General features: G+C 52.0%; 2 protein-coding genes and 1 pseudogene across 2 annotated transcripts; 2 read left to right on the forward strand and 1 right to left on the reverse strand.

Moving 5' to 3' along the window:
* Positions 1–4,480: 4,480 nt before the first annotated feature.
* LOC145536890 (long-wave-sensitive opsin 1) lies at positions 4,481–18,197 on the forward strand. The gene is made up of 6 exons (XM_081567081.1): positions 4,481–4,592; positions 8,049–8,345; positions 10,577–10,745; positions 12,106–12,271; positions 13,526–13,765; positions 18,087–18,197. Exons 1-6 carry the CDS (start codon positions 4,481–4,483, stop codon positions 18,195–18,197), a joined length of 1,095 nt encoding a protein of 364 aa, XP_081423207.1.
* A 422-nt stretch (positions 18,198–18,619) lies between these two features.
* Positions 18,620–25,842, reverse strand: TEX28 (testis expressed 28). Its single transcript, XM_081566060.1, has 3 exons — positions 25,073–25,842; positions 19,260–19,395; positions 18,620–18,976 (listed from the first exon to the last, which is right to left on the reverse strand). Exons 1-3 carry the CDS (start codon positions 25,840–25,842, stop codon positions 18,620–18,622), a joined length of 1,263 nt encoding a protein of 420 aa, XP_081422186.1.
* On the forward strand, positions 22,978–23,136 carry LOC145535553 (small ribosomal subunit protein eS27-like pseudogene; annotated as a pseudogene).
* Positions 25,843–26,087: the final 245 nt, after the last annotated feature.

A 26,087-nucleotide genomic window follows, 5' to 3' on the forward strand; every position in this document is an offset into this window, starting at 1 on the left:
TGAGATGCTGGCTTCTTGTCATTGCTCAGTTGGATTCCTGCCACTCAGACCTTCCCTCTACCAGCCACACCCTCACTGCCCTGACTTCCGGACTGCAGACCACTCCATCTTATGCTTACTCAGTTCCCAAGCCTTGGAGCTGGCTTTGACTCCTCCCTTCCTCCACCGGCTTCCACCGCAGCCACCCAGAGACTCTGCGAGCCCCGCCTACTGGTTGCCTTGACACTCTATCACCTGGATGCCCACAGGGCCTGTCACACGATACCCCTGCTACCTCCCTGGCCTCTAACACTCTCAGAACATCGGCCAGAGGGAGTATGCCATCATCTAAATCACTTTAGATGAAAGTGATTTTCACTTTCACTCCAAAAATCATAACACGCTCTGTATTTCATTCAAAGTGAAAGCTAGCATGCTGAAAATGGCCTCCGGGACACAGAGACTCTGGCACTCATCCCCTCTGTGATCTTCCATTTCCTAGGCCCCACTAGTTCACTCTGCTCCAGGTGCCCTGGTCTCCTTACTGTGCCTCTAACATACCAGGCACGCTCCTGCCCCAGGGCCTTTACACTACTTCCAGGCTCTCTCCTGGGATGCTCTCCTCAGATCTCCGCATGGCCCCCTCCCTCCTTTGAGACTTTGCTCACATGTCCCTTTCCCAGAGAGTCCCACCATGATGCCCTATGAAAACAGACATCCGTTCTCTCCCCACCCTCTACATTCCATTTGTCCTCTTTTTTATTTTTTATTTTTTTTCCATTTGTTCTCTTGTTCCCGTCCTCCATCCTCCTCGTCACAGCTTATTTGTTATGTCTAATGTTCATGTTGTATTGTTCCTGCCCCCAACGAGCAGGGCAGCCGCAAGAGGGCTCTGTTTGTTCACCCGGCCGAGAACAGGGCCTGGCCACAAGATGCGCTTGCTGGGTAGCTGTGGAATGAATGGCTAGAACTTTTCAAGAGGATGACCTCATTCAAGCGTTACAACAAGTAAGTGTTCTCCCTATGTTTCCAATGAGGACACGCAGTCTAGAGATGGTGGCTGACTTGCTCAGGGTCCTGGTGGGTAGCCGCAGAAGACAGATGCATTAGGAGTGCGGGCCTGAGGTGAGCGTTTGCAGACTAGACTGTCGAGGAACTTTTAGCTGGTTTGGGGGATAGCCACCTGGACGGGTGAGGAAAATCTGACAGTTATCAGTTCTGAGATCTGCTGGAGAAGGGATAGGCTACCCACTCTAGTGTTCTTGGCCTTCCCCGGTGGCTAAGCTGGTAAAGAATCCTCCTGCAACGCGGGAGACCTGGGTTCAATCCCTGGGTTGGGACGATCCCGTGGAGAAGGGAAAGGCTACCCACTCCAGTATTCTGGCCTGGAGAATTCCATGGACTGTACAGTCCATGGGGTCGCAAAGAGTCAGACATGACTGAGCGACTTTCACTTCATTCACTTCACTGTCAGTTGTGAGTGGAGACATCGGGGACTTGGTGGAATGGTCACAGAAACGGGGAAACAGCCCGCCCTTGTCTTTAGACTTCATATCCAAGGTCCCTGTTTACAGATCTCTAAAGAGCTTAAGTTGGGAGAACTTTTCAACAGAAACAAAAATGGAAATGGAGTCATATTTCATCACAGAAAAATCAAAATTCAATGTATATAAATCTTTGCCAAACACAAAGTCAATGGATGATCCTTGAAAATACTGTGCTAAGTGAGAGACGCCAGACACAAGGACAGACCCCGTATGACTCCACTGGTATGAGGCGCCTAGAGTCGTCAGACCCTAGACAGAGAGAGGAGGATGGGGAGGGGCACGGGCTGTGGGAGGGGCTGTTGGTGTCTAATGGGGGCAGAGTTTCCACTGGGGAAGATGGATAGTTTTGGGAATGGCCGGTGGGGATGGCCGCACAGCCACGTGAACGTACTTAATGCCGCCAAACTGGACACTTAGAAATGGTCAAGATGCTGCATTTGATGTCATGTATATTTTATCACAGTTATAAAAAAAGGGGCCAAAGGCAAATGGCCAAAGGATTCCTTGCCATGTTGTGGTGGCAGCCACGGACTCTTCATGACTAAGCCCCTGGTCTACTGGCCAGAGCCAAGAGCAGAATCAAGGTGACAGCTCCCGGGGCTGCTAATCAGCACCCTGCATCGAGTCACTTCTCCATAGTCGGATTAGAGACAAGTCTGGCATCTCCTCTTCTAGCCTGGCCAGGGGGGGCCCAAGTGGGGTGAGAGCGGGAGGCCCAGGGCCCCGTGGAGGGCCTCACCTTGGCCCAGGAGCCCCAATTTCCCCAACCACTCAAGCCTCCCGCCTTGGCCCTGTCTCCTTCTTCCCCTGCCTCCTTCTACAGCCACTGCTTCTAATTCACATTTTGGCCCCACCCTCCTGGTCTCCAGCTCCCTCCCCAAAACCCCGCCCCTTCTCTCCACCCTGGGTCGGATGCAGGACCCCAGTGAGCTTTCGCCAGGCCTTGGGGAGCACACGTGTGCACCCAGGTGCTAGGGGACTTTCCAGGGCAGTAATCTGCTTTTGGCTAAAACGGGACTTGATCTTCTGTTAGCCCTAATCATCAATTAGCACCCCCACTCTGCAGACAGTCGGGGGGGGGGTCCAGGACTCACTGCTATCACCTCTGCTCCCTCTACCCCTTCCCCAGGGTTTGGGGGCAGCAGGCCGGATGGGTCAGCTCCGAGTCTCTGGCTGGAGGCTCCCCCGGCATGTCAGGATGTCCGATGAGATGACGCTTCACATTCACAAAGGGCTTCCCAATGGCACAGCAGCCCTGGGAGCATGCCCCCCATCCAACTGGCAGCCCCCTGAGAGGGTGGGATGGGTGAGGGTGGGCAGGATGGGTCCTCTCCCTTTAGACAGAAGGTGAACCTGGCCTGAGACGGAGGGATCATCCCACCTAAGACCACCCAGCCAGTCCATGGCCTTGCTGGCAACAGGTGGTCCTGCAGCTAGCACTCAAAGAGAGCCCACTTCCAGCTTTCATATTCTCTGATGTGCTGATTCTTTGACTCAGGTGGGGACAGGCAGATTGAGCCCCCTGCAATCTAGGCCCGAGAGAAAAGCATGGCCTTGGAAGTCAGAAGAACCTGGGGTGGTGTTCTTGGGATCTGACTGCGTTACATCAAGTGCCATTGAACATGCTCTGTTCATGCCATGAACAAAAGCCCTGTCAGTTCTTTTGAGCATGTACTCAGGAGGACAATTGCTGAGTCACATGGTAATTCTATTTTTCAATCTTTGGAATTGCCCAACTGTTTTCCACAGTGGCTGTACCATCACCATCTAATTTTAGAATTATTTCATCACCTCCCAAGGCATCCCTCTTTCTCTAAGGAATCCCTCTCCACGCCCCTCCCCCCAGCCCTTGGCACCCACCAATCTGCTGTTTCTGTTAACATCATCTTTTCGAGGTTCCTTCATGTCGTAACATGTGTCACGATTTCATCCCTTGTTATGACTTTATAATATTCCAGTGCATGGATATACCACATTTGGTTGGGTGTCCATTCACCTGTTGATTGACTTTGGGACAGTTTGACCTTTTGCGAATGAAGCTGCCCTGAGCATGTGTATATGCCTTCTTGTGTGGAGACAGGCAAGGCTGGAGAATCGAGTGATTCCTAGGTAACTGGTGCCCCTGCCAAGTGCTCAACCAGCAGCAGCCAGACAGCAGTGGGTGCAATGGGATGGCAGAGGCAGCCTGTCTGGAACATTCTGTGGAGAGGTTCGCTTTCGAAGGCACATCTAGAGGAAGTCCTAGTCAAGGGCAGTCCAAGGAAAGTTGTGAATTCAGGGGAGGGAGAGTTGGACAGGTGGGGGCCTGTGGGCACCCTCGGGGGCTTCAGCAGGGCTGCTGGGGGGGCCTGAATGAGCCCCCTGGCGACCAGGGGAGCTGCAGCTCACGGGGAGCAAGGTGAGAGGGGCAGGGAGAGCTGGATGGATAGTGGGATGTCCATTCCTTCCTAGGGAAGGAGCCCCAGTGGTGCAACTTGTATCCATCTGGGCCCTCAACACAGCCTGACCCTCCAGGAGGCTCCAGGTCCTGGCCCGAGGCCCGCAAAGTTGCTTGGGGAGGAGCTGCTTTGAAAGGCGGGGCTGGGCTCTGGACTGAAAAGCCCCCTGCTTGGGCCTGCCTGGCCTAGAACAGGTGCTGGACGGTAGAAAGGAAGAGAGGACAGGGAAACAGGAGCGAGGGCCCGCGGCGGCCCCTGCAGCACCCTGTCTCGGAGTTTGGCTCCCAGCAAATCCCTCTGAGCCGCCCCCATCGGCTCACCCAGGAGCCAGCAGGCCCAGCACTGGGGGAGGAGGAGGTCTAAGTCCCAGGCCCAATTAAGAGATCAGATGGTAAAAGGTTTGGGGGCTTTTAAGGTGAGGAGGCCTAGGCTGATCCCACAGGCTGGTATAAAGTGCTGTGGCTCCCTGGGCAGTGCCAGGGCTGGCGGGCGTCAGGGACAGGGCTTTGCAGAGCCATGGCCCATGAGTGGGGCCCCCAAAGGCTTGCAGGTGGGCAGCCACAGGCCAGCTTTGAGGAGAGCACCCAGGGGAGCATCTTCACCTACACCAACAGCAACTCCACCAGAGGTGAGCAAGCAGGCTGGGTCAGACTGGCTGGAACAGCCCTCTGGGGACACAGGCCCAAGCGGCTGTGAGCGGGGTACTGGCTGGCCACCTCCCACTCCAGAGAGCCTCTGTACCCCATTGCTCCCCTTAGCTTTTATGATACCTTGAATGGGGGGGGGGTCCTTTCTGAATACAAAAAGAAAGAAAGAAAGTGAAGTCGTTCAGTCATATCTGACTCTTTGCGACCCCATGGACTGTAGCCCACAACAGGCTCCTCTGTCCATGGGATTCTCCAGGCAAGACTACTGGAGTGGGTTGCCATTTCCTCCTCCAGGGTATCTTGCTGACCCAGGGATCAAACCCGGGTCTCCAGCATTGCAGGCAGACACTTCACCATCTGAGCCACCAGGGAAGCCCTTAAGGACACCATCATATCAAATGTGCATTTTCAAACCACATTGGCTTCACAGAGCTCTGAAAATCCCTGTCCTAGACAGCTAGTGAGCGCTCATTGACCTCAATCTCACTGCATCTATTCAGGGGCTCTCTTCCTGGGGAGGGAACCCAGGCCTAACTCATCTTTGCATCTCCCAAAGCCAAACAGAGACTGCCAGCAGGAGCGGGAGGCTCCGGTGGCCCGGAGTGGGGTGAGTGGCTTCGAGAGCCTAAGGATAGAAGAGACCATGGCAGTTGTCTTGTCCAAGTTCATGCTGGAGCCCTTGGCCCCTGGCGGCATGTGCTAGGCAAGAAGTTAGCTCGGCTCCTGAGGAGAGGAGTTTCAGCGACCCCAGACAGTAGAAAACTCTGTCCAGGCAGCTGGCATTCTGCTCTGGGCATGGCACAGTCATGAGGCTTTGTGTGTCAGCCCGTCAGAGAGCTGAAGATGCCAATGACCCCCAGCCCCTACCCACCCCAGATCCCTCCTTCCAACCGAAGACCTTCAGTTCCTTCAAAAATGTCTCAGTTCAGTTCTGTTCAGTTGCCCAGTCATGTCCGACTGTTTGCGACCCCATAGACTGCAGCACACCAGGCCTCCCTGTCCATCACCAACTCCCGGAGTTCACTCAAACTCATGTCCATCAAGTCAGTGATGCCATCCAACCATCTCATCCTCTGTCATCCCCTTCTCCTCCCGCCTTCAATCTTTCCCAGCATCAGGGTCTTTTCCAATGAGTCCATTCTTCACATCAGGTGGCCAAAGGATTGGAGCTTCAGCTTCAGCATCAGTCCTTCCGATGTATATTCAGGACTGATTTCCTTCAGGATGGACTGGTTGGATCTCCTTGCAGTCCAAGGGAAAAATGTCTCACATGCCACAATTTCCAGAAGCCACAGCAGCTCCTTGACACCCAGAGCAGGACCAGCAATAGGGTTCCCACGCCAAACTGGTGAAGAACGGTGAAGTTCACCTTGACCTGATGGTTTTCACCCCAGAATGTCCCTGATGGAGACCCAACAACGCTCTTCCTGGAGGCCCCTGGGGCTTCGTCAATGCCCCAGATTTCCTTATTGTAAATTTTTTTTTACAAAAATTCATGTGTCTAGCAAAATAGGAGAGGATAATGGCACTGGGTATCCATCACTTGTCCCCTCCACTAGGGTGTTCATCACTTCTCTTATTTCCTCTCTATCCTGTCCACTAACCACTCCTGCCGATTTCTGGAAGCAGATCCAAAACATCACATTGTTTCCTCTGTAAGTCTTCAGAAGGTAGCTCTAAGAAGAAAGGACTATTTAAAAACATAAATGCAAAGTCATACTTTTAGAAGTTTTCCCTCAGTGTCCTTGCAATTTATTTGTTGAAGAAAATGAGTTGATTGTTCCTGGACTGACCCATGCCCTTCTGCCCAACCTCCCTCCCCATCATCCTGTTTCCATCACTCGGCAGTTGAGTAATCTGTTAAAATGGTGGTGGCAGAAAGGTCCTTCCAACAGAGAAAGGTGTAGACCTACTGTCATAATAAAGGGGAGTTACCCCTCATTTTCATTCTGTGTGCGTTTGCTCCAGCTGCCATGACAAAGCACCACAGACTGGGTGGCTTAAGCAACAGAAATTGATCATCTCCCAGTTCAGGAGGCCAGTGACCCCAGGCTCGACAGGGTTGGCTCCTCCGGGTGGCTCTGAGGGACACTCTGTTCCAGGTCCCTCCCCTGGGTTATGGTGAGTGAGTGAAGTCGCTCAGTCGTGTTCAACTCTTTGTAACCCCATGAACGGTGGCTACCAGGCTCCTCCGTCCATGGGATTTTCCAGGCAAGAGTACTGGAGTGGATTCCCATTTCCTTCTCCAGGGGATCTTCCCAACCCAGGGATCGAACCCAAGTCTCCTGCATTGCAGGCAGATTCTTTACCAGCTGAGCCACCAGGGAAGCCCAAGAACACTGGAGTGGGTAGCCTATCCCTTCTGCAGCAGATCTCAAAACTGATAACCAACAGATTTTCCTCACCCATCCAGGTGGCTGATCCCCCAAACCAGCCACCAGGGAACACCACCAGGGTTATGGTAGTCTCTGGTAATCTGTAGTATCCCTGCCCCAGTTTATGGTAGTCTCCAGCAATCCATGGTATCCCTCCCTCGGGTTATAATAATCTCTTGTAATCCACGGTACCCCCCCCCAGGTTACAGTCATCTCTGGTAATTTGTGGTATCCCTTGGCTATTGAAGTACCACCCTGATCCTTGCTTTCATGTTCACATGGCCATCTTCTCCTGAATGCATCTGTGTCCAAATTTTGCCTTTTTGTAAGGACACAAGTCCTATTGGACTAGGGCCAGCCTAGCGACGTCATCAGAACTTGATCGTCCCTGTACAAACCCTTTCTCTAAATAAGGTCACATTCTGAGGGAGTGGGGGTTATGATTCCCACATGCCTTTTTTTGGAAGGGACACAATTCAATCCATAGCAAAAGCCCTCAATCATTCATTCTTGGGGCACTGACTGTACATGCACGAGACACAGTCCAGTGAGGAAGACAGGACATGCACGTGCAGAGCTCCGATATAGAGTTGAATCTCAGCTGGAGAATCTGGAAAGGGTCCTGAAAGGCAAGGGCGCAGAGCCAGACTGGATGATATGAACCAGCCAAGGACCTGGGTGTGAGGGAGACCACGAGCAAAGATCTGACAACAGAATGATGTGCAGTGCACACAGGCAACAGCACCAGGACACCGGGGGGCTTTCAGGGGAGCAGGAGCCAGCCAACCACACTCCAGGAGGGCAACCTGCCAGACATGGGTGGGCAACTCAGACCAGGGAGCAATACTTGGCATGGATGATGCTTTGTTAAGTTCAAGGATGCCCATGCAGGCGTTTCCAGCAGGTTGTGGCCTTAGGTCTGAGAGACAGAATCGAGGGAAGATTGCCTGCAGATGGACAAAGCGGGGAAAGGCCAGTTGCAAAGGCAAGGGCAGGTGTGGCCGTACAGGTGATGAAGTGGCTGCCCGAGTCCTCTGCTCACTCGGTATCTCCTGCCTCCAGACCCCTTTGAGGGCCCCAATTACCACATCGCTCCCAGATGGGTGTACCACCTCACCAGCGCCTGGATGGTCTTCGTGGTCATCGCGTCCGTCTTCACTAATGGGCTCGTGCTGGCAGCCACCATGAGGTTCAAGAAGCTCCGTCACCCTCTCAACTGGATCCTGGTCAACTTGGCCATCGCTGACCTGGCAGAGACCATCATCGCCAGCACCATCAGTGTTGTGAACCAGATGTACGGCTACTTTGTGCTGGGCCACCCCCTGTGTGTCGTGGAGGGCTACACTGTCTCCTTGTGTGGTGAGTCATCTGAGGGCCTGGGTTCGGGGGAGACCCAGCCTGCTGTGCGTAAAGGAGACCATCATGTGGCGAAATCGCCAGGGGCAGCCATGGGACGCGGGCTCAGAACATCTTTGAAGGGAGACAGACCTGCTGGGGAAGCTGGGCTGGGACCATTAGAGGTGTCTGCTCTGAAATAGACCTGACCTGGTGACATTCAGTTTGAGACCATGTAGCTGGCATGGGCGGAGACAGACAGATCCACATAATCCCAGAACAGGGTGGCATAGGAGGCCTCTGGACAGCCCAAATGACATACCTACTCAAATCTGGGACACGTGCCCTTTCAGCTCACCTGTGTCAGTTTTTCCCTGGCAAGGAAGTAATTCCCAGGAGAGCTCCCGAAATATTGAAAATAGATCCTACATTCCCTTCCCCAGCCCAATCGCTCATTTCTCCATGGGCCATGGCTCTGTTGAGATCTCCTTTGGCTGCCAAGCCCATGTGTTCATTGCTCTGTGCTGTTGGACATCTGGATAGTGAGAATATGGTGCCATCAGTCCTTAGAGGACCGGGACCTGGAGGAGGCCATGAGGGAGCTGGATGTTGGGTCAGAAGGACACGAGGGCACTCACGCCAAGTGGCCGAGGAGGGTGGGCCGCAGACAGCTAGGCTGGTTGGGTGGCCGGAGGCTGGGTGGGCAGACAAGGGACGGAGGAGGCCCAGGATGGCAGGCTGAGATGGGGAGGAGGGGATCGGAGGGGGAGACCGAGAGGAGGCTTGCCAATGGCTGGGAGGATATGAGGAAACCAGGGCTGGGCCATCCCACAGCAGGGCTGGCGTCTACCACATGCTGAGCACTAGGCAAGGCTGGGGCATGCTGGGAGGCCAGGTCTGCTTGCCAGGCGTCTATGAAGAAGAGGACATGGACCCCTTGGGGGCACACACCCCCAGGAGAGAACCAAGGGCTGTGGGGTTGCAGCTTGGCGTCCGCCCGAGACGACAAGGAGCCCAAGGGCCCCAGTGCTCAGCAAGTGCACCCCGTCTCCAGGCCCCCAGCCATCAAAGCAGTGAAGGCTCGCAGCTGCCTCCTCCCAGTTTTAAGTTCCCATGGCCACCTGCTCACATGCCTGGGTCCTTGGCACCTGCATCTATGTTGGATTTGTCTCATCGCCCTACAGTGGTCTTCAGTTTGGATTCTCAAGAGATGAGCCATAGAAAGACAGTAGGATTAGTGGGGCAGGGGAGAGGGGACCTGGTCAGTGACCTGAGCCACTGGTGGTGTCACCTCCAGTCAGTGACCTGACCAAGTTCAAACCCTTCGGGCACCGTGGATAGCTGGTGCCAGGGCCCCCAAGTGGCTCTTCCATCCCATCCATCCCACCTCTGTAACTGCTCGAGGTCTGCTCTCAGGTCACCAGCTTGGGGGGCCATGGATTCCCAAGGAAGCCGATGATACTGAAATACGGTTATTGAAGTATGAAACATGAATCAGTGACACAGTCCCTCATTCAAAGTGTTTGTATTAAAAGTAGTTTGTAGAAGTATTCAGGACGTCACTCCATGAAAGTATCAACTGTATCTGGCCAGAGAGCCCCTGAAAGGTCAACGTGGTAATGGATATAGTCGTCTTGGCGAATGCCTGGCACCTCTGTAAAGTGACGAGTCACGGGTGCTGCTAACGCTACTGCACTCGTGTTGGGAGTAAGGGAGGCCAAGTGTCCAGCAGACGTTGGTGGAAACGAACACATCGTTGCCCCATCCCAGCTCATGGAGCCCTGAATTCCATGCACAGATTGCTGCCAGGTGGGCCATGCTGAGAGGCCTGGGCTGAGGGCAGGCATGCCCACGGCTGGAGTGTGCCAGTCACCTGACACGTCCTGTTTCCTGGCCTTGGCTGGGACGGCGGCACCTCAGTGTGGCCTCAGGGGTGTACGTGGCCATCAGGACTTGCATTGACAGTATCATGAGAAAGGCTGGTGGCCAGATAAAAGAGACATGAGAAGTGAGGTGGGCCATGAGGCTGAACCAGAGAGGGCAAAGGGAGGCAGCTGCAGGCACAGCAGGGAAGGAACAGGGGACACAGGTGTTAGAGAAAGAAACTGACCAAGACATCTGCTGCTCCATGGACCCAAAAACACTTTTTGGAGAATCAGGTTTTGTAGGTAGGTGGGAGGGCGTGGGGGGCGTTCTCCATCTTAATCTTGCAAAGTGTCCACTCAAAGCCCTCCTATGTCTGCTCTGCCCCAAAGGGATCACCGGTCTCTGGTCCTTGGCCATCATCTCCTGGGAGAGGTGGATGGTGGTCTGCAAGCCCTTTGGCAACGTCAGATTTGATGCCAAGTTGGCCATCGCGGGCATCGCCTTCTCCTGGATCTGGTCTGCTGTGTGGACAGCTCCGCCCATCTTTGGTTGGAGTAGGTGAGGAGGCCAAGGTGCCAGGAAGACAATGCGTGTAGAACAGGGCAGGGGGGCCAAACTCATTGTTCACTTTGAGATCTTGGGGAAAATCTCTCTCTGTCTCTGGGCCTCTGTGGCCCCAGGAGTGAAGTGGGAGTAGACCTGACTCCTCCTGAGGGACCTTCGAGCAGGCTGGGTCTGCGGCTGTATGACTTTGCCTGACTGCCACGTGGGCACGGGCCCTGTGGTCTCCAAGCCTCAGCAAAGGTCTTTTTCTCCCAGACAGGAGCAGCTCATGAGAGCTCAGAGAGGAACACTGCAGGCTCAGGCCATGGGCACACTGGATCACTGGGCACACAGAGTCTTACCCACTCTGTCCCAGGCCTCTTTCTTGCACCTGCTAAGGGGCCCCCTTTGTGGAGGCTCCTTGGGTCGCAGCTCACCAGTGTCCTCATCGGGTGGATTCTTTGGGGGAAGACCCGAATTTCCAAGGAAGCGGCTCCGATATTTGAGTGGGCGGGATGGGACAAGGCTGCTGCATTTCTGTCTTCCACTGCAAGCTGGCGAACAGGTTCTTTCTTCGGGAAGCTTCCATCTCCATGGAGGCCAGGCTCTGTCTGTCACCCTCCTCATGCCCCCATGCCCACAATAGCTGGAATTGTTGAAAACATGCTCATGTAATCCTCAGGGGCTCACAGCTGTTCTTAAGGCAAGAGAGTGCCTCACCTCCCCTTTGTAAAAAGGGGATGTGATGGGGATGATGAAAATGTTCTAGAACCAGATCGGTGATGAACGCACAACATCGCGAATGCACGAAACCTAATTCTGTATAAAGAAAAAACAAAGTGAAGCCACTCAGTCGTGTCCGACTCTTTGCAACCCCATGGACTGTAGCCCACCAGGTTCCTCCATCCATGGAATTTTCTAGGCAAGAGTACTGGAGTGGGTTGCCATTTCCTTCTCCAGGGGATCTTCCCGACCCAGGGATCGAATCCGGGTCTCCTGCATTGCGGGCAGATGCTTTACTGTCTGAGCCACCTATGTGTGTTTTACCACAAAAAGAAAAAAAAAAAAAAGAGGGGAAAATGAGATCAGAGATGGAGAAGGATTTACAGAAATCCTACCGAAGGCCTTCCTTTGGGGAGAGGTGATGAAAATGTCTTGGAAGCAAACAGAAGTGGCAGTTGCCCCATACTGTGTATGTCCTAGATGGCTCTGAACTGTTCACTGAAAAAAAAAGTCAATTCCGGTAATGTGAATTTCACTGCAATAATAATAATTTTAAAAAAGCCCAACAACCCACAATCAAGTCATTGGGTTGCCGGGGCAGGGATCCTGGTCCCTGCCCATTTCAGCACGGGCTTCCGGCCCTTCTCTGCAGGTACTGGCCCCATGGCCTGAAGACTTCATGTGGCCCCGATGTGTTCAGCGGCAGCTCCTACCCGGGGGTGCAGTCGTACATGATCGTTCTCATGATCACGTGTTGCTTCATCCCGCTCACCGTCATCGTGCTCTGCTACCTGCAAGTGTGGCTGGCCATCCGAGCGGTGAGCGCCTTGCCCTCCTGGCTTCCTTCCTGCAGGCAGGATCTTGCAGGCGGGCGGGGGGGCGGGCACAGAGGACCACCCAGTCTGCTCCCCTGCCCCCAAACCAGACGTGAGGCTGGCAATGCCTTCAGTGTGGCTCCCTTGGCCCTGCCTGTACAGGGTGGGCAGGGACGGCCCCCCTCTCTTCGTGGAGGGACCCAGAGCTGACCCCGGGGAGGCGGGTGGGGAGGAAAGCTAGCCACAGCCGGCCAGATCCCAAAGCAAAACCTGCAAAGCAAGGGGTGTTTTCAAGAGGCTGCCACCCGAGGGCTCCCTTCACGGGCTGTCCAAGGGGTGCATTCACACCCTCCTCCCTGAGAAGCTGGTTCCCCGCCCCCCCGTGCCACCAGGGCGCAGGAAATCAGAGCAAGGTAGGAGAAGGGCTTCTGAGAACTCTGCAGTCCCCCGGGGTGCCTGAAACACCACACAGAAGTCGTGCCTTTGTCAATCAGCTTGGCCTGGAGGTGCCTCCCGGGCCTGGCACGCAGAGTCGGAGGCCTCTGGAGTGGTTCCTTTCCTCTCCAAAGCGGCTTGTGCCCACAATCGGCTCAGCACGGGCCACTGTGGCTCTTGGTGGAGGGGAGGCCATCACGGCTGAGATAAGCTCCCCTCCCCTGCCTTCAGCCTGTGATTTGCTCCCCCTTCTCGCTGCCCACCCCCACCCGCCGATGGCAGTCAGGGATCAGAAGCAACTTAGCTGACTCCCACAGGTAGCCACACATAACTTGGGCCACCACACACAACTTGGGCCGGGCGAGCCATGGGCTGTGGATTTTGGGTTACAGGACACACCCCAGCCATCAGTCACCTTTGAGATCTGACCATGCGGGGGGTGGGTGGGGTAGGGAGCGGAACACACTCTGATAAGGGACCAGGGGAGGCTGGAAACAGCATCCTTAGCTCCTTCCCCGCCTGCTGATGGGAACCAACTGAAGCCAAGGGCATGGCAGGTGTTAGCCAAGCCCCCCGCCCAAAGCCTCTAAGGGCTCCCACAAGACCAGCCTGGCAAGGCCAGGCCGAGCACTCCCTTGGGTGGGAGTACTGGAGTGGGTGGCCATTTCCTTCTCCAGGGGATCTTCCCAACCCAGGGATCAAACCCAGGTCTCCCGCATTGTAGGCAGATGCTTTATCGTCTGAGCCACCAGGGAATTCAGCAGCAGGGAATCCCATGAGATACCACTCACGGTCCCCAGGATGACTCTCCGTCTCCCCCAGGTGGCGAAGCAGCAGAAAGAATCTGAGTCCACCCAGAAGGCAGAGAAGGAGGTAACCCGCATGGTGATGGTGATGATCTTTGCCTACTGTCTCTGCTGGGGGCCCTACACCTTCTTTGCCTGCTTCGCTGCTGCACACCCCGGCTACGCCTTCCACCCTCTGGTGGCCGCCCTGCCAGCCTACTTTGCCAAAAGTGCCACTATCTACAACCCCATTATCTATGTCTTCATGAACCGCCAGGTAAGGCACACAGTTGGCAGAGCAAACTGCAGATAGACCCTGGAAGAGCCCAGTGATGGCTCCCACCAGGAAGTGTGTCTGCGGGAAGCCTGAAAATGACCTCCGGGAAAATAACCCCGGGGAGGCTCAGCACCAGTGACCCAGCCCCAGACAGCTCTCCCTCTGGATCTTTTTATGGTCTGGGCCTGACAGTGGGCACTTCCTGCAGGGCACTATGTGTGCGTGCCCATCCCATCGGCTGGCCTTAGCTGAGCCCAGAGCTCAAACACCCTAGGATTGCCAGAATGCATCTAGCATACAAAGTACCCTGGGCATGTGCGTCTTCATTTCACAGACACAACTCTTCTCGCGAACTTAATCTTTCCATATTCAAACCCTAATTCTGACAAGGACACAGAGGCCCTTCATGCCTGTGCTGACTTTTGGCCTTCTTAACTTTGTGGGTCTGTCCAGGCAGGACATGCTGTGGTCTTGCCAGATGGCAGCCATCAGGGGCTGGCATATTGAGCCTCAGCAGTAAACTGCCCATGACTCCTAGACTTCTTGCAAAGTTAAAGGTGACCATCATTGCCGGAGTCCAGCTCCAGCAGGTCCAGGGGTTCCCTCAGGATGGACGGCGTTGGCGATACGAATGAGAAGACACAGCGAGTCTTAGCGTTTTCCAAGGGTCTTCCAACTTTATTGTGTTTAAGACAGCTTTTATATTTTTAGTGGTATATAGAAACAAATGTAAAGTATAGAGTCATACCAATTCAGCTTAAGGGACATACCAATTCAGCTTAATGGGTATATCTTAATGGGCCTATCAAGTTAGCTCAATGGGCCAGCAGCTTCGACCTTCATCGAAGCCGTTTGCATGTCTTTAGTTACAAAAAAGCCTCATTTTGTTTACATCATCTTCTGGCCTGGTGGCCTGCTAACACCTTGTCACTCTCTATTGATAAAGGTTGATCAATCAGAATACTTTTGTATAGGGCACATCAGGAAAGAATTCATCGACAGGAAGTTTCAAGGTAAAACCTGTTTTCAGTAATTTACTCTATGCCTTGAGCTTAACAGAAAAGAATGCAGTTCCATAAAGTCAAAGAACAGCAAGCTGAAGTTCAGCTTTAAGTAAGAATCATCAGTTAAATCTACAATTGTCTTATTATTTGTATTAAAGCTAAACTTTTATTTATATAAATTTTTAACTATTACGCTTTTATTATATAGGCTGTTAAGAGTAAAAACATAGTGAGTAAATATAGACTAAGTAACAGTTTCACAAAGCACTATTTTTTGTATTTCCTAACAAGCCTTTTTTCCTGCGAAGGGTTTTGTGCCCATAGGGGCTTTCTGTGCGGAGGCTCTCAATGCTGTTTTATTACTAGGGAGCAGTCATGCACATTAGCTCCAAAGGCACAGGTACATTTATTAAACAAACCAATATGTTAGCAAAAGGAATTTAGATCAGCATACTCTATATCCCAGATAATTTTATTTAGGGTGCTACCGTTCAGGGGCCTTGTTGATTTGAGGTTTCAGAATGATCTATTTTAGAAGGGAATCAGGAAAGGCCTTTTGCCTAAGTCACAGAAAATAAGAAGAGGTTTATTATAGCAAGCATCAGAAAGAGAGATGTCATCTTTAAGGTGAGCCCTGAGGCAGCCTCTCGAGAATCCCTGAGGCCTGAGTTGCTCTGCTCGTCAGTCCTTCTCCTCATGACTCTGTCATGAGTGGGGATCTCGTGAGCTGACTCCCAGCACATCATCACCTGTAAGGCCTATCATCTTTGAAGGGCAATTTGCCTTCTTCTTCCTCGAATCCATCATGTCCACTCCACTAAGGTGTCGAGTAGATGTGATGTGGCTTGATAATCAGAAAGGTCTGCGGGTCAGAATACCACTCTCCCAGGGGTCTCGCATTTCACCATGGTAATGTTTAGGTTATTGAGTAGGACCAACACCACTATGGAGTCCCCAGGGCTTCACACCGAGAGCAGAGCTCACCCCTCAGCTCCCATTTCCTATCTTTCCCATGGGTCTCTTCTGAGGTTTGGCTTTCACTTGCAGAATCCTAGGCCATCTTTGTCTTTTCTTGAGCTTTTCCATTCTCCCCCCCTGGAACTTCCCCTCCTCTACCGCTGTCTGCATTCCCAAATTCTCCAGGCTTTCGAACTTTGCTTTCACCCTTTCCACACTGTTATCCCTTCCTGTTGCATTCAGAGAGAATTTTCTGGAATGGAGCTCCACGAGGACATGAAATGCTGCTCTTTTGATTCAGTGCAGATGCCACGAGGACACATGGGTTCACCGTGGGTGCTCAGTATGTAGATGCTGATTGTGTGGCCAATGGATCCCTCAGCCTCATCTGCCGGGTCTTCAGCTGAGTCTGTTCTGTTGCTCCGCCCAACCCTTGTGTTACTGACTTCAACAATTATGTTTTTGTTAGAGTTTTGATGTTGGAGGTAGCTAAAGGTAGTCGAGAACAGGCCCCAAATAAATAGGAAACACCTCTGCTTTGTATTCTCAAAGCATTGTTGTTAACTCAGTCATGAGATATAATCTGAGAAATGCATACATCCCTTTAGGGGTTCCAGAAAAGGCAATGGCAACCCACTCCAGTACTCTTGCCTGGAAAATCCCATGGATGGAGGAGCCTGGTGGGCTGCAGTCCATGGGGTCGCAAAGAGTCAGACACGACTGAGCGACTTTACTTTCACTTTTCACTTTCATGCACTGGAGAAGGAAATGGCAACCCACTCCAGTGTTCTTGCCTGGAGAATCCCAGGGACAGAGGAGCCTGTTGGGCTGCTGTCTACGGGGTCGAACAGAGTCGGACACGACTGAAGTGACTTAGCAGCAGCAGCAGCAGCACCTTTAGGGGTTCAGTAGCAAAGAGCAGAAGGCTTCCCTGGTAGCTCAGCTGGTAAAGAATCTGCCTGCAATGCGGGAGACCCTGGTTTGATTCCTGGGTCAGGAAGATCTCCTGGAGAAGGGATAGGCTACCCACTCCAGTATTCTTGGGCTTCCCTGATGGCTCAGACAATAAAGAATCTGCCTGCAGTGCAGGAGAACTGGGTTTGATTTCTGGATTAGGAAGATCCCCTGAAGGAGCACATGGCAACCCACTCCAGTATTCTGGCCTGGAGAATCCCCATGGACAGAGGAGCCTGGCGGGCTACAGTCCACAGGGTCGCCAAGAGTCGGACACAAATGAGTGACTAAGCACAGCACAGCACAGAGCAGAGTCCTTTATATGCCAGAAGACTCTTGGTTGAAGAGACGAGGTATGCTCTGGCCTACCTAATCCTCACCTGGCCCCTCGTTGACAGAACAGAAACAAGACAAAAGTCACTTTCATTTTCACTAAAATGCCTCTGAAACTCTCCCAGACATTGGCCCCTTAGCTGGGATCATTTTTTGTCACTGTATATGTTTCGTGGGGCTGCCATAACAAAGTACCACAAGCTAGAGGTGTTCAAACAACAGAAATCTATTCTCTCTTGGTTTGAGATCAGGGTGTGGGCAGGGTTGATTCTTTCTCCTAGGTCCTGACAGGTACCTGTAACCTCTGGTGTTCCTCAGGTTGGAGATGAGTCCCTGTGATCTCTGCCCTTTACCTTTGCCTTGCATTCTTCTGTGTCTGAATCCAAATTCCCTTCTTTTCCTGAGGACATCTGTCATTAGATGAGGGCCCACCCTACTCCAATATGACCTCATGATAATATACACCTTAATCACATCTCTAAAGACTTATTTCCAAATAAGATCACAGTTACAGGCTGCAAGGATTAGGACTTGAACATATCTTTGGAGGAACACAATTTGGCCCACAGTAGTCACCATCAACTGGTCAATTAGATAACTCAGATAACCGAATAGTCAGGGATAGACTATCCACCTGTGCAAGGAGTAACTGGAGCCTTCCTCCATTCTCCTTGTAGATTCTGAATGTGTAAGCTGTCAGTTCAGTTCAGTCGCTCAGTCATGTCCGACTCTTTGCGACCCCATGGACTGCAGCACGCCAGGCATCCCTGTCCATCACCAACTGCCGGAGTTCACTCAAACTCATGTCCATTGAGTCGATGATGCCACCTAACCATCTCATCCCATTGTCCCCTTCTCCTTCTGTCTTCGATCTTTCCCAGCATCAGGGTCTTTTCCAATGAGTCAGTTCTTCTCATCAGGTGGCCAAAGTACTGGAGTTTCAGCTTCAGGCCTCCCAAGCCATCAAGGTGAAACGTAAGGACTGCTATCCTCACAGGGCTCCACCGTTGCGTTTAGCCTAGCACACTGGCCCTGCCTGCTCTGCTATTCAATAACCCTTTCTGTCCTGCCAGTTTCGAAACTGCATCTTGCAACTTTTTGGGAAGAAGGTGGATGACAGCTCTGAACTCTCCAGTGTTTCCAAAACAGAGGCCTCATCCGTCTCTTCAGTGTCACCTGCATGAGTCTCTGCCAGCCCCGAAAACGAAAACGCCTGCCTCCCACCCGAAAATGGAAAACGGAACCTGTCCCCACCTCCAGGGCTTTGGCTCCCATCCACCCCACCTCCCCACCCTTGCTTCTCAATCCCTGTGAAATAATCATAGTTTCTCTTTGCCAAAAACAACCATGTCACAGGGGCTGCCACTGCTGTTTGGGGGCAACCGAGCCTCTGGGCATTGGGTCACTGGGTTACAGGAGGGCACGCAGGGTAGAGAGGGATGCAGTACTCCAGAGATGTTCATCTTTTATAAGCCTCCTGTATGCAGGTGGGAAAGAGAAGCATGAAGCAGGTGGGCATCACCGGGCTGCCAGGGATGGACCAGGAAAGGCAGAGCTGAGTAGAGGCCGTCTGGAGAGGTGGGAGGAGCTAGCGAAGCCAGGCCCTTTAAGGCCCCTTGGGTGGAGGCCAAGAGGCCCCGGCAAACTGTCTCCACCTGGAGGGGACCCAGGCCTGCCAGTCTGGGGTGGGGATGGTGTGCCACTTCTGCCAGGCCAGGGTGCTGAGCCCAAGGAGCAGGAGCACGGTGCAGGCACATAGGCGCAAGTGCAGCAGCAGCAGGGGGCAGGCACAAGCACCGGACAGCAGGACCAGGAGCACCGTGGCAAGCGTCAGCAGCAGGCTTGTCAGGTGGCACAGGATGTCCTGGGGCCAGCTCTGCGGGCGCTCCGTCAGCCCCAGCTGGGTCACCTGTTGCAGAGCCTCAAGCTTGCCCACGCGGTTCTTGAAGGTCTCCATGATCTCCTGCAGGAGGAAGTCCGTGAAGCTGGGACCCCGCATCCCCGCTGCCCGGGGCCAGAGAGTTGCAGATTGTGCCCGAGTTCCCATATTGGCTAAGCCGGCCCCAGCCCCGGGGGAGGGCAGCATGATCATAAAGACCAGGCGCCGCGGGTGCACAGTGCCAGGTGCGATCCCTTCCCTGGGCTCTGGGGGTGTGAGAGCAGACTCCCTCATCTTCTGCTGGCCTGGTCCCTACCACTGCCTCCTTATCAGCCGTTTCTCACAAAGGTCCCCCAGGGCTGCTCACCCAGATCTCCTTGGCTCTCTCATAGGACAGGTAAACCATTCTCTCCTCGGTGCAGGCCAGGTTCTGTTTGAGGTGGTAAGTCTCGTCCAGGTGCCCCTGCAGGTGCCCATTCACCTGTCCTTCCAGCAGCACTTGTCTTGGGAGCAAAAGAGACAGTGACACGCCTTGAGTGACCCTGCTCAAAGCTTGTGCGGGGCTGAGTGGTGCTCTGCCAACACTAGACGTGGCTTCAGAACACGCCTTCCTCCTCTCTCCTCAAGATGCAGTCGAACCCTGCCTCCTTCTCCAGGTCGGTCTCAGAACACCCCAGATGCACATCAGCCAGCCACACACACACACGCACACACACACACACTCACCGATATTCATGAATCTTTTATATATATAGTCACTCTTTTGTAAAGGCTTTACAAAAATAGCAATATATGAGAAGTAGAAATCGAGGTCTCAACTGCCTGTGTATGCCATTAAACTCCATATATATATATATATATATACCCACCCCAGTGTTTCGTGTGCAGTAGCTCTTCCCTAAAAATCATCTGTTGATTATCAGGATGGAACAATCACAAAAATCCACATAACCGTATGATTCCATGAATAGGAAATGTCCAGCATAAGCCAATCCATAAAGACAGAAGCAAATTTGTGGTTGCTGGAGGCTGGGGGAGGGAGGAGGTGGGGAGTGACTGCTAGCGGGGATGGAGTTTCTGCTGGGAGGGATGAGAGGGTCCCAGACTGAGACAGTGGTGACTACGGCATGGCACGGCTCTGTGAATACAATAAAAACACTGAATACGACAAAAACACTTTAAATGGGTGAATTGTATGGGATGTCAATTATATCTCAATAAAGCTGTTATTAAAACAGAAACCAAAATTGGATTGCGGTAACAGTTACACAAATCAGTAAATTTACTAAAGCTCATTGAAACATACAGTTAAAATGGTAGATTTTATGGCATTTAAGTAATATCTCAGTAGGCCTATTAAAAAAACACAAAACATCACTACCTGTTGTTTACAGCCACATATTTAGGTAGCAAACGTCTAAAAATATGTCTGGAAAAGCTAAGAGCCTAACAAGGATAGCAAGGTGGGCAGAAGGGAGGAAGGTGAAGGGGAGAGTTTCAAGTAACTCATCTTTTAAGCTTTTATTTCTTAAATAAAATTTGAATATGTCAAGATTTGAGAAAGCTGGGGGTGGGCAGATAACCTTGACCAAGTTATTCTCTGCTTTCCCTGGGTTTGGAATATTTCATGATGTCAAAAAACACTTTGAGGTCCCTCACTTGGGCACCAGCAAGGATGGGCTGGAAAGACACAGGCCAGGCAGCTTCTGGCTCTTTAAGGAAAGCTGAGAAAGGCCTGACCCGAGCCAGGGTGACAACAATGGATACCAGTGGGGGCCTGGGGCCCTGCAGAGAAGCAGAGGCAGGGATAGGGACTGGGAAGTGAGCAGTTCAGTTAGGTCCTGTCCAGGGACTTGACTGGCACACCGTGGAGATGGTCCCCAGGCAGCTGAGAAGCTGAAACGCTCATTTGTGGAAGCCAGTTCATCAAGAGCCAGTTCATGATGGTATTTCAAGGAATCAATCTCTGCTCTGTTCCCTGTTGAGAAGAGATTGGTCTGACAACCTGACTGAGACTACCATCCCCAGATAAGGGGAGACAGTGGGATGTCCACCCTGAAAGCAGATTCCCCTGTGGCTGTCCTTCCATTCACATATGGGATGGAGCTGCAAGGACATTCAAGATATCTACCAAGTTCAAGTGTATATTTATGAATATGTTCTTCATGAAGACAAAATTAGCAAGTGGATTCTTCACTGATATATTTCTAAGAGCAAATTACTATACTCTTACACACATTTTTGAAGAGATTGTTGAATAAGACAATATTAACGTGTAAGGCTGTTCTCTCCATCTCCCTTTATCAGTGGGGCCACAGCAGGGTCCTGGCTTGTGACACGTCCCTCCCTTGGTCAAGGACTCCTCTCTGTCCGGCTCCTACAGCCACGGAGGTAGAAGCACCGCTGTGGAAAATGCTCTTATGAGGGCAAAATGATGGTCGGTCAACCAAAACGCCCCTCAAATTCTTCCAAAGCTGTTAAGGCCACCCTGTCTGATACAAATGGCCTCAAACATCATTGCTGCCACAGAAAAGTATATTCTTGTTCATAGCTGGGGGGCTTTGACAAACTGAGCTAGAACCTAACAGCCTGAAACATGGAGGAGAAGTCAGAGATGGAGAGACTGAGGTGGGAAGGATGAAGCGGGCCAGATGGGATAACCTGGTAGAGAGAGAGCAACTCCTCTGAGCTCACGTGGTATCATGTGCATCCTTAGAAGTGGAGGCAGCGGCAATGGCCACACACAGAGGAAAAGGGCATGTGAAGATGGAGCAGAGGGAGGGGGATGGTGCTGGCCTGGAAGACTGCAGTGACAAGGCCACAAGCTAAGGAAGCCAGCAGCCCCCGGAAGCTGGGAGAGGCTAGGAACAGATCCGCCCTTAGAGCTTCCAGAAGGGACGCGGCCCCACTCACATGCTGACTTTGACTTCACTGTGCTGACCTCCAGAACTGAGAGACTCCATCTCTGTTGTTTGAAGCCACTAAGTTTGGGGTACTTTGTTAGGGCGGCCAGATGAAAGCCCTCCAACCGCAACTAGTGGGGAGAGAACAGGGACTAAACAGTCCACAACGCATGGCATGGCCTCCTACAACAGAGAATCACCTGGTCAAAAATGCCAGTAGTGTTGAGGTTGAGAAAAAACTGCAATATGGTGACGCCATCTAGAGTTTCCGGCCACTAGGTGACACCTGAGTTTAGGAGCCTGAAGCTTCAAAGACTGACCATACCACCAAATATTGGCAAGACTGTGCAGCAACTCAAACTCTCACAGACTCCTAATGGGAATGTAAAATGGTACGACCATGCGGGAGACCTGCGTTGGGAAGGTTGATCCCTGGTTGGGAAGATCTTCTGGAGGAGGGCATGGCAACCCACTCCAGTATTCTTGCCTGGAGAATCCCATGGACAGAGGAGCCTGGAGGGCTACAGTCCATGGGGTTGCCAAGAGTCGGACACAACTGAGTAGCTAAGCACAGCACGTGCTAGAAAAGTTGCTTTAGATGTCGATCCGGCAATTTCACATATGAAAGCCTATGTTCACAAAAAGACACGGATAGTATTCACAGTATCTCTACTCCTCACAGCCCCAACTAGTAGCAAATGAATGGGTAAATACACTGAGTTCATATCACGGAGCACTGCTGAACAAGAAGGAATGAGCCACTCCTGTGTGCAATGCGGATAAATCTCAAAATCATTACACTGCATGAAAGAAGACACAAAGTCCGATATAACATATGCTTCCATTTACATGAAATGCACCAGAACAGACAAATCCAGAGAGATGGAAAACAGATTGATGGTTACCAGGGGCTGAGGGAAGGCAAATGGGGAGTGGCAGTGTCTCTTTCCAGAGTGATGAAAACGTTGGGGAACTATTATTGATAGATGTACTTTTCATTGTGCAATACCGTGAATGCACTGGATGCCATTGTACACTTTAAAATCAGCAATGTTAGCCTTTCCAGCAGTGACGACCTCCCTATGAGAACATGCCTCTCGAAAGGATCTCCCTCATCTCTCTCCAGAAGACAATAGGAAACACAAGAAGAAGCATCTGGTGCAGAGCCCCAATTCCTATTTTATGGATGTGAAATGCCCAGGATATTATAAAATCACCACTGTCTTTAGCCACGCACAAATGGTAGTTTTGTGTGTTGGCTGCTCTACTGTCTTCCATCAACCTACATGAGGAAAAGCAAGGCTTACAGAAGGCTACTCCTGCAGACAGAAGCAGCACTAAAAGCAACCTGTATCAAGAGGAATGGGAAACTATCCCAATAAACATGTTTTGGATAAAAAATAAAATAAAATTAATAAATTTATGTTTTATCAATTTTGTCTCAATTAAAAAATAAAATAGCCCTCTTGAAAGCAAATACATATAACCTGCGAGAAGTGTCACAGAACTTTCCAGTTTGAAACCTCAGTTTGTGACACACCAGAGAAGACGTGACAATCGCAGGGGCCTGGGTAGTGACCAGTTGTGGACACCAGGTGACACTTCATTGAGCTGAACATATGCCCTTGTGCCTGAGACTCTGTTTCCCCATCTGTAAAGTGGGCGCTGAATGGTACAGGTGATCGATGCTACACACTCCCTGTTGTCACTGTGACTACGTTAAGTCTTCTTCAGCCCATTCACCATTTCTCTCAAGAAATCTGAGTCCTACGGACCTGCTTTTTTGTTTCTAATATATATTAATCAAGGTAGGCTAAGTGCTATAGCCAACGACCAGAACATCTTGGTGGCTGAAGCCGATGCCAGTTTATTTCACAGTTCACTGGTGGTGGTGTTGGTGTGAGGAAGGTGCTGGCTTATAAGTGCAACCTTGCACAATTCCCACAGAGTTTTGCAAGGAGGTAGTTTGCTCTGCTCCCCTGCAGAGCTGGCAGACGCTAACATGCTATGGGTTAAGAACTTTCTAGAGCACCACAGTCCCATTGGCCTAGGCAGTGTGGAAACATACAAGGAAATGCACAACTGTCCTGAGTTCTGGTCTTGCTTTACATAAATCCAACCTTGAAAAGAGAATTGGACCATAAAGAAGGCTGAGCAGCGAAGAATTGATGCTTTTGAACTGTGGTGTTGGAGAAGACTCTTGAGAGTCCCTTGGACTGCAAGGAGATGCAACCAGTCCATCCTAAAGGAGATCAGTCCTGAATATTCACTGGAAGGACTGATGCTGAGGCTGAAGCTCCAATACTTTGGCCACCTGATGCAAAGACCCTGATGCTGGGAAAGATTGAAGGCGGGAGGAGAAGGGGATGACAGAGGATGAGATGGTTGGATGGCATCACCAACTCGATGGACATGAGTTTGAGCAAGCTCCAGGAGATGCTGAAGGACAAGGAAGCCTGGCGTGCTGCAGTTCATGGGGTTGCAAAGAGTTGCAGCAATTGAACAACTACAACAACCTTGAAAAAGTCACCCCCAAAAAAAACCTGAATTGTGACTGGCTGCCTTACTTGACAGTGGGTTGCCCCTTCATACTCTTTTAACTGCTCTTCAGGGATTGGTCCAGCAGTGTCAGTGCAAATAGGATTTCCCTGTGCAAACAGAAGATGACTGCAGGGCTCAGAGGAGGGAGCTTGGCACCTATGAGGGCGGCTGGGACCCCAAGCAGGGCTCAATAGAAATAGGGATGTCCTTTGAGAGACTGAGTTTGCCTTTTTTTTTTCCTATTAGTGGGCCCTAGTCTGGTCTTGAAAGTAAAACTGAAAGTGTCAAGTTGCTCAGTCGTATTGGACTCTTTGCGACCACATGGACTGTAGCCCACAAGGTCGTCTGTTCACAGGATTTCTCAGGCAAGAATTACTGGAGAGGGTTGCCATGCCCTTCTCCAGGGAATCTTCCTAAATCCAGGGATCGAACCCAGGTCATCCACGTTGCAGGCCGTTTCTTTACTGTCTGAGCCACCAGGGAAGCCTGTTGGATGAAGATAAAATCAACCCACCACACCAGGGGCCGGTGGGGAGAGAAAGAATTCCCTGGAAGGTGGTTATTTTCAGAACTTATCATCCACATGGGAGCTTCTGCCTCAACTTAGCCATGAGCCCAGGTGATGGGGTCAGAGCAGACAAGGCAATTCCACTCATGTATCATCCGCTGCTCTGAGAGGAACACCGATACCATTCCGCCCTCCCTAGAGCCCAGGTGGCCAGGAGCTCTGCCTTACCTGGACTTTTGCTCCTGAAGGGACTCCAGCGATGCCTGCAGGTCGGTCAGATACTGCTCCCTGAGGCTCTGGTAGGACCCCTGCAGGCTCAAATGGATCATCTTCACCTCTCTCAGCTCTTCCTTCATCTTCTGCCCCAGTAGGGCTCGTGGCTGGGCCCCACACTTGCTCTCCAAGGACCTCTGCTGCTGGCAGGCTGGGAAGTGAGTCTGCAGAGGGATGTGTCTGATGACAGTGGACAGGTCGCTGGATGAGCAGTCTTCTCCACCTGGCTGGGGGGGCTCTGCATACAGAGCCTTCTCACGGGGCTGCTCACAGTTGTTGTCCAGGCTGCTTTTGGTCCCCAGCACTAAGCCCTTGGGCCTGCAGCCCTCCTCTAGCTCCTGCAGCTGCTGGTGACATTGGCGGAGCCTTCGCTCGATCTGGGCAATGGTGGCAGAGGTTCGCTGGTTCACCTTCTCGAAGGCCTGCCGGATGTGGGAGGCCTGGTGCCGGTCGGCCTTGGATACCAGCTTGAGGTAGCCCACTGTGTTCTCATCGCGGCTGGCCTTCTCCACCCTCAGCTGCTCTGAGAGGTAGAGGATACGGTGCTTGACGCTGTCCTGTATGTTCCGGGTCAGCTCCCCATCTGAAAGGCTAGAGTGGCCACTAGGGCCATCCTCGCTGGATGACAGGGATCTGCAGCAGGGGACACTGGAGGAGAGGGTGGCAGTTGGGCCCTTGGTGTATTCTGTCTGTATTGGGAGATAAGAATCACAAAACGGGTGCATTGTTTGCCATAAGAGGCAAACAATGGGAGAATCAGACTCATTACTGCTCCACCCTAAACATCACTTCCAGGTGTGAGCAGATACTTACATACCCTACATGCACTTCCATGTACATGCCTTACATGTACTTACATGTGCAAGAACATGTGTGAGAACATGCAACACAGACTGGACATGCTTTGTTGGCATGGCATATCTCACTGCGACCTCCAGTTGGCTAGCACACCCTCCACACCTGCCCTGTC

This window comes from Giraffa tippelskirchi, chromosome X (genome assembly GCF_054371585.1).
Source record: "Giraffa tippelskirchi isolate mGirTip1 chromosome X, T2T-mGirTip1v1.2.pri, whole genome shotgun sequence".
Taxonomy (NCBI): domain Eukaryota; kingdom Metazoa; phylum Chordata; class Mammalia; order Artiodactyla; family Giraffidae; genus Giraffa; species Giraffa tippelskirchi.

What these genes read in the sequence shown, in the direction of transcription:
- LOC145536890 (XM_081567081.1), top strand. Translation starts at nt 4,481, where the DNA reads ATGGCCCATGAGTGGGGCCCCCAAAGGCTTGCAGGTGGGCAGCCACAG. An exon ending in CAACAGCAACTCCACCAGAG is followed by an intron (nt 4,593 to 8,048) that starts GTGAGCAAGCAG and finishes TCCTGCCTCCAG; the next exon opens with ACCCCTTTGAGGGCCCCAAT. An exon ending in CTACACTGTCTCCTTGTGTG is followed by an intron (nt 8,346 to 10,576) that starts GTGAGTCATCTG and finishes TCTGCCCCAAAG; the next exon opens with GGATCACCGGTCTCTGGTCC.
- TEX28 (XM_081566060.1), bottom strand. Translation starts at nt 25,842, where the DNA reads ATGCACCCGTTTTGTGATTCTTATCTCCCAATACAGACAGAATACACC. An exon ending in CTTCAGGAGCAAAAGTCCAG is followed by an intron (nt 19,396 to 25,072) that starts GTAAGGCAGAGC and finishes TTTGCTCCCAAG; the next exon opens with ACAAGTGCTGCTGGAAGGAC. An exon ending in AGAGAGCCAAGGAGATCTGG is followed by an intron (nt 18,977 to 19,259) that starts GTGAGCAGCCCT and finishes TTCCTCCTGCAG; the next exon opens with GAGATCATGGAGACCTTCAA.